Genomic DNA, 7,681 nt, shown 5'->3' with positions numbered 1-7,681 from the left:
TGGGAGTGGGACCATGAGGAAGGGCTGGGGCTGGCTTTCTGGTGGTCGTTGGCAGGTCCAGGGACTGGGGTGCAGGGTACCGAACCAGGGGGTGGGGCTGGGGGAGGGAGAGCTGCACATCAGGTTGGGGCTCTGCCCTCGCTGGAAACCCCACCCTCCTGCCCTGGTCGTCACGGTGCCTGTGGTGGTGCAACAAGGAGGGGCCTCCCCCCCCCCAGCGGGGGGCTGTCCTGTGCCCTCCCTGTCCAGTCTCCTCAGCCTCCTCTGACCCCCTGCTCTCTCAGGCAGCTGGGCTTGTGGCCAGGCCGGGTGGAGCTGGGTTGGGGACAGCATCCTCAAGGTTCAGAGGTCCTTACCAAGGGGCAGTAGGGAGGGGAGGTCCCCAGACCATAGTAGGGGGGCTGGGCAGGCAGCTTCTGCAGTTCTTCCTCTTCCTGCTGGGGATGCTGCTTCCCAGGCTCCAGGCAAAGGATCTGGAAGAGAAGGGGCTGAGCGGCTGCACGGACTCTTGCACGGGCCTGCTCCAGGCAGCCCTCCAGGAGGGACGTGGATTCCCCTCCTAGGTTCCCACGCGCCCCCATCCTGCATTCACCACTTTGGTGGCATCTGGGCGGCACAGGGCAGCCTGAGCCGTTGGCTTTGCAGGCTCTCTCTGACCAGCCCGGGGCCACGCATCAATGGTTATTTTTAAATGAATGATCTGAGAGGTGGAAAAAGAGGTTCCCCTCGGGGTGGTGGTGGGGGGCCTGGGTAGGAATGGTCCTAGTGTGTCATTTCTCAGGGTAGAGGAGGGGAAAGCCCTGACCACGGTCTCTAGCCTGGAGCTGGCCTTGTTGGAACTGGCCAGGGCTAGTGGTGCACTTGGGACTGTCCAGGAGTTCATGGAGTTGGGAGGGCTCTGCCTTCAGGTTGGGCCCCTGCCCTGAGCCCATTTTTTCAACCCCCTCCCTCACTCGAGCCACCCAGGCCCACCTGGATGTCCTCAGGTGCAAGGTGGCTCTGCCTGTTGGGAGAAGGCTCCAGCTTCTGGGCGAAGGGCAGGGTAGTCCTGGGGGAACAGAATGAGGCTCACATGGGGGTCTCTGCCCCAGTCAGGCCACCTGACAGTTACTGGTCCCGGAGGCCCCCTCGCAAGGATGGCCCCGGGCTCAGGAGGCCCAGGTGGCCTCCTGAGCGGCCAGAGATTGGGAGATGGTTACTCAGCGTAGTGGGATGGAAGCTGAGAAAGGCTCGCCCATCTTCCCAACCTGTCCCTCCCTCCAGCCTGGGCCCAGAGCCAAGTAAGTCAGGTGTCCTAGCTTGAAGGACAGTGGGAAATCCACATGGGCCCTCAGCGGGGGCCGGGACCAAGGCGAGGGGACTGAGGCATCAGATGCAAAGCCTATGGGTGTGCTGTAAGTCTCAGTCATCGCGATAAAGAATGTTTTAATGCAATATTTAAAAAACCAAAATGAATGCAAAAATCCATGACGAACAAAATATCAACATTTTAAGTAAAGACAAGGTACGTAATAGGGCCACGCCAAGCCATATCAGAGCCTGAGGCAAAAAGAAAAATCAGTATTACTGATCCTGTCTTTATTTAAAGTGTTGATATTTTGTTCATTGTGTATTTTGGGCATTCATTTGGATTTTTTTTTTTTTTTTGCGGTACGTGGGCCTCTCACTGTTGTGGCCTCTCCCATTGCAGAGCACAGGCTCCAGACGCGCAGGATCAGCGGCCATGGCTCACGGGCCCAGCCGCTCCGCCGCATGTGGGATCTTCCCGGACCGGGGCACGAACCCGCGTCCCCTGCATTGGCAGGCGGACTCTCAACCACTGCGCCACCAGGGAAGCCCTCATTTGGATATTTTTAAAATATTGCATTAGAGTATTATTTCTCACAATGATGGAGGTTTTTGGTGCCTCATTGAACTTGGTGTCAGAGGCGAGTTCCTGCTGGCCACTCAGCTCACCCTGGTCCAGCTGGGAGAAGGTGAGCTTGTGTGAGGCATTTCACCTCTATGCCTCAGTTTCCTCACCGTAAACCGTGGATTATAATCGCACACGTACTTCTCAGAGCTGCTGAGAGGATAAAATGCATCTTCGTAAGCAGCGTAGACGTGGGGAGGTGCCTGTGCGCAGCGAGCTCTCCGAAGGCTTCAGCTCTACCGCAGGAGGGTTAGGGTCTCCCTCCCACCTCTCAGGCGGCAGGAGGAGGAGACAGGGCCTTGGGGGGCGGGGTAGCCCTGAGTCCCTTACAAGTCCGAGTGCTTCAGCAGGAGCCCATGGGGGTGGGCAGCGGGTGGGGTGGGGGAGGTTTGGGGGGACAGAGGATGGGCTGGTTTGCACTCACCCGCCCCCGTCCACCTCCAGCCTGCTCTTCTCCTGCCGGTGATACAGAAAGAAGACAGTAAGAGCCACACTGAGGATGAGGACCACGGCCACGGTGCACCCCAGGAACCTGGCCATACTTCCTGGGCCCCCCTGGGGGAGGGGTTTTTCTGGAACCAAGAGACCAAGGCAGAGAATGAGAGAGTAGGACAGGGAGACATAGAGAGAAGAGAGGGAGAGAAAGAAAACTTTTGGAGTCAGAGAGGTGGGCAAAAAGTAAGAATCAGAGGCTGAGGCGGTGTCCTGCCCTAACCCCTTCACCTGCAGCTCCCCTCCCCCATCATGCTCCAGTTCTGGGGGGGCTGTCCCAGTTAGGGCAGGACAGACCTCATATGCTGGCTCCCCAGGGCCCTGTAATCCCAGCCTCTGCTCTGATCTTGGGACCTGGGGCACGGAGGTGGGAATGGGGGCTGGGGAACACAGGCCAGGCTCAGAGGTGCTCAGGGGTGGGGGTCCCCACACCCTCATTCCATCTCTGGCCCTGCAGGGAAGATCTCTGTTGAGGAGTTTAATTTCCTTCCCCTTCCTACCCAATTAAACAGGCAAATGAACTAATTGGTGCTTTGCCCTCCCAGCTCCGGAGAAAGTGTGAGGATCTGGGGAGGGGAAGATGGGAGCTTGAGGGTGAATGGGGATCCTTGGGGGAAACCTAGTCTGTCCAGTACCTGAGAAGCTGAAAAACACATAGGGCTGGAGTCTAAGGGGAGGGGACTAAGCCTCCCGCCCAGCTGTCTGGACCCGCCGGGGCGTTGCCCCGGGAGCCCTGGCTCCACGGGTGGGAAGTGGGGCTGGGGTAGTTGGCAATCCCTCTCAGCTTGCTCTCTGATGACCTGGGCAAATCACCCAGTGTCTCTGGGCCTTGGAAAGAAAAGGGCCTGGGAAGTTGTGAAGTTTTGTCGAATGATTTCTCAGCCTGAGGGCGGCCACTGGGGGAGGTCCCTGAAGACAAGGACACCAGAGCTGTTGGAACTGAACGTGTGGCCAGGGGCACGTGCTGTTTTCTGGCCAGCCCTGCCAGCCCAGGCTTGGAATGGGAAGCGTGGATGACGCCAGGACTTTCCCTTCCCTCCCTCTGCTGGGCTCCGTTTCTCACCTCTGACCTTCCCAACACCCAGGGAGGAAGGGACTGAGGAGAAAATCATATGCACTCCCTTCCCTCCTTCCTCCCCACACCGTATTACACGTAATTAAACAGGAGAGCTCCTGAATAGAGATGCTAAATTGCAGTTTGCAATAAACATCACGGAGGCAATTTCCTAGAGCAGGGTTGACGAGCACCTGCCTCTCTCTGTCTCTGTCTCTCTGCTCCATTCCAATGCCCTGAAGGAGGGGGTGTCTGGCAGGGTCCTCCGTAACAGATCGGCTCCCAGTGAATCTGCAGCCCCTCTGGCCGGACTCCTGACCGTGACTGGAAGGAGGACTCTTTGCAAAGCCTCTGGGCCCAGCACCTATCCATCCACAGCTGGTGGGCTATGGTCCCGCTGGGAGGGCAGTGTCTGCGTGTGTGTATCACAGGGACTTAGGAACCTCAGACTCCTCCATGGACCCTTACCCTCCCCCATCTCTCCTCTCCTTTCACAGACCTCTCGGGCTGGGATACTGCAATCAATTAAACAAACTTTGTCCTCTTTTCTCTAAACCTTAGCTTCTTAGCACCCACCATCATCTCCTTCCGGCCCCTCTTCTTTATCCACTCCTGCAGCCTCTGACTCTGCCTCTCCTTTGGTTTAGCAAGCATTTATTGAGGATCTACTGTATTCCAAGGCACTATTCTGACCCTGAGCAGCAGAGATGCATAAGTGCACATACCCTGCCTGGCTCCTGAAGTTCACGTTTTTCTCCTGCCATAGCCAGCTCAGCTGGGTGGGCCAGCCCTATGTGGGATCCAGGCGGGAGGGAGAGACAGCTTCGCGTCAGCCCTTTCCCTCAGCTCCCTGCTCCCGGGTGCCCTCTCCCACGCTCTCTCACGCATCACCCCCTCAGTGACTCTGGGGCCACTTCAGCAAGACAGGGAGGCAGCCGTCCTTCTAAGGGGCCTTATAGCATGCTTACAGTGCAAACACTAATATACGCAAATGAGTTTGTAAAGGCACTAACGTGGTCATTAGAGAAAGCAAGGGCCAAAAAGGGTGGGATACTGCGGGCAGGGCCTCAAAGGTGCCAGGGCCAGAGCGGATAACTCTGATTTTGTTCCCTCAAATTGCCCTCTCTCCATGTCCCTCTCAAAATATAAGTGCAAATTCCCTTGGAGGCCCTGGGCCCTGCCTGCTCCACATGGAGGGCCCACCCTGGTGGAAGAAATACTAGTGGAGGGAAAATGAGAGATGGGGAAGAGAAAAGGGGAAGGCAAAGAGGAGAATCATTCTGAAGTCTCCAACATGTCAGGCGCTGCCCGGCGCCTTGGCTGATTTGGGGTTAGATCCTCATATCAAGCCTGCAAAATTAGATAATGCTATTCCCAGTGAGCAAAATGAGGTTCAGAGAGGTTAAGCGCTTCGCCCAGGGTCACCCAGCTTGTCAGTGGCTGAGCGGCCCTGGAACCTGCATCTGCGTAACATTCCCCAATCAGGCCACGGCGTCTTCTTAGCAGTCCTGGTCCCTCACATGCATGGAACTGCCACCCCCTCTCCCTTACCAGACACAGCCCTACCTATCCCCTCACTCCCAGTTGCTTTGTCTCCGGGCCTCCTCCCCCTGACAGCTGTGAGGTGGGGGCCTGGCTCTGACCCCAGCTGGAGCCCTGGAACTGAGCCCCCAGGCACTCTCTGGTTACACCGGGACAAATCCGTTCCCCAGCTCCACAGGCTTTAGGGCAGGACCAGTCACCTGCAGGCAGCGGGGCTGGCCAGGGCTGGAGCATAGGGCCTGGGAGAGCTGGGAATCTCTGTGAGGGAGAGGGGGGCAAGGGGCCTCCCGGGAGCATCTGCTGTGAGCCAGGCTGGGTGCTGGGCTGAGGTTGGTCACATGGCTTTGTTCTACTAAAAAGGCTCAGAGAGGTTAAGTTAGTTGTCTGGAGTCCCACAGCCAGGAACTTCACAGCTGGAATTGGATCCAGGTCGACTTCTGAAGTCCCTTTTTTCCCTACTCTGTCAGCAGGGGCTGGTCGCTTTGCGTCCCAGATGCAGTCTGCATCTGCTCTGGCTCAGGCTTCAAGGATGGCCCCCAACCAACTCCTTCTTACCTGTCTCTGGGGTCACACCAGTGATATCCCCTATGCCTCAGTGCTCTCACCTGTCACTTGGGGACAGCGTGCCTGGTTTTTGGGTCCCTCAGACTGAGAAACTGAAACCCCCAGTTGGGAAGTAAACACAGACCTGGGTTTTGTCAAGGGGGCTGCAGGCCAGTGACGGTCAGGGGCTTCTTGGCTCTTCCTGGAACCAGACCAGCCCGCTGCCCTGAGGCCCCATGGTGGGGGTGGGAGGAGCTTTAGGTCCCACACAAGGGTCCAACAGTCTCAGTCTGCTTCTCCCTACCACCCCCCTTCTCAGCCATACCTCGTTGGTCCTGAGTCCCAGCCTTTGCTCAGTGATGGACAGTGGACCCAGACATCCTGCTTCACAGCCTGCTCACTTGCCTACCTGTTGTCCCCCGCTCAGTTCCATAAACACATCCCAGCACCTTCCATTTGCCATGCACTGTGCCAGCTGCTGGGGGTTCTACCCCCGGCTAATGGGGAAATCTGACATGTATACAAACACTCTATTTTATGATTCATGCCCCAAGAGAAGTCTGTCCAAGGTCCAGGACAGGTGTAGGGAAGAGAGTGATTAGTTTTGGGAGTTCTTGGCTTCACAGATGAGGGCCCTTCTGAACAGGGTTTTGAAAGCATAATAGGAGTTCTCCAGGAGAATAAATGGAGAACATTGTAGGCAGGATAAGGAGTTTTGCAGGGACACGTGTGTGAGATGTGTGGGGTGTATAAGGGAAATTCCAAGCATTGGCTATGTCTTGGAAATTGGGTACAAAAGAGGATAGACAGGGCATGAATCTGGGGAGAGGTGTGTAGGGAGTGGACCTGGCTCAGAGGTTAGGTTTTATCCATAGGTAATGTAACCCCTCTCTCCTGCTGCCCCTGCCTGGGGACAGAGATACTGCTTTCTCAGGAGCTGGACTGACCCGGGCTCTCCTGTGGGCTGACCTTCCAGGGCTCCTTGGGGAGCACTTGGCCCTCCTGCCCACGAAGCTGTCCTGGGTCGGTCCGCCGTCTGCTCGCCTTCTGTGGCACAGGCCGAAGAGGTGTTTCTGGGGGACCAGGAGCTCAGAGGAAGCTGGGTGTCTGGACTCGGCGCGGATGCTGGTAGGTAGGATTGGCTGGGGGTGGGGCTGATTTCACTGCCAAGGGCCCGCCCACCCACCGGGTCCGAGTCCCTCTGGCCGTTTCTCCAGCCCAGGGATGCGGGAGTGGCTCCTTCCTGCTGGCCAGAGGTTGGCAGCCAGGACTCGAGTCCTTGTGTTCAGCTTGCTCCAGCTCCCTGTCTCCCTGTCTCTCTCTCATTTCAATGCTTTCTTCCCATGACTCCAAGTGGGGTGGCTGCTGCACCATCACAATGGGGGATTGTGGGAATATCCTCTCTCCTTGCCCAAGAGGGGATACATCCCTCTCCTCCCCTGCTCAGTCCATACAGAGGAGTACCCTTTCATGTGCTTTCTTGTGACCCAGGTGGTGAGGGAGCCCACTCAGAGGCCTGGAACTGAGTGAGTCAGAGTCACAGAGCCCTTTCCTCAGCCCGATGCAACCAGCACGACTACCTGGCCAGCACGACTCAGACTCAGCCAGGTCTCTGCCTTCTCCTTGCCTTGGGCTACAGGCCAAAGAGGCTGACCTTAGGAGCTGCTGGGAGACCCTGCCTCCCTCTTCCCTGAGGTGGGCTCCTGGTCATTCCCCCTGCCCTGGGCTGGGTTGCCCTTCAGCTTTGCATCTGCCCTGGTGGGTTAGTATTAGTGAAGAAAGCCTTTGACCACAGAATTTTCTCTGGTTCTGCACTCAGGTGGAGGTCAGTTTGCAGTCACCTTCTTTGGCCCCTCTGGATGGAGACTGGGGGCTCTGGGCTCTGCAGCCCTGCCCTCGTTTCCCCCTCACCTCTGACTTCCATGTCATCTGTCTGCAGCACACATGAATTATGGAAAGTGTTTAGCACTGTGCCTGGCACATAGTCAATATGTAATAAATGGCTGCTATTTTTGTTGTTAGCTACTCCATAAATGCATATTGACAGTGGTGATGATGTTGGTGATGATGATGTTGATGGTGGTGATGATGTTGGTGATGATGATGTTGATGGTGGTGATGATGTTGGTGGTGATGAT

The 7,681-nt window shown here is 56.8% G+C and overlaps 1 protein-coding gene across 1 annotated transcript in view; it reads right to left on the bottom strand.

Moving 5' to 3' along the window:
- Window positions 1-335: 335 nt before the first annotated feature.
- The window catches only part of NECTIN1 (nectin cell adhesion molecule 1), a 90,533-nt gene continuing 83,187 nt past the window's right edge, over window positions 336-7,681 (bottom strand). The window contains exons 6-8 of the mRNA XM_027082044.1: window positions 2,337-2,484; window positions 973-1,048; window positions 336-473 (exon numbers count right to left, since the gene is read on the bottom strand). Of these exons, the coding sequence (XP_026937845.1) occupies window positions 336-473; window positions 973-1,048; window positions 2,337-2,484 (362 nt within the window). The remainder of the gene's footprint in view (window positions 474-972; window positions 1,049-2,336; window positions 2,485-7,681) is intronic.

The sequence above is a fragment of the Aethalodelphis obliquidens genome, unplaced genomic scaffold (genome assembly GCF_003676395.1).
Source record: "Aethalodelphis obliquidens isolate GAN/ISIS:26980383/991018 unplaced genomic scaffold, ASM367639v1 scaffold46, whole genome shotgun sequence".
In the NCBI taxonomy this organism is placed as follows: domain Eukaryota; kingdom Metazoa; phylum Chordata; class Mammalia; order Artiodactyla; family Delphinidae; genus Aethalodelphis; species Aethalodelphis obliquidens.
This window is presented reverse-complemented; position numbering and strand designations above follow the sequence as displayed.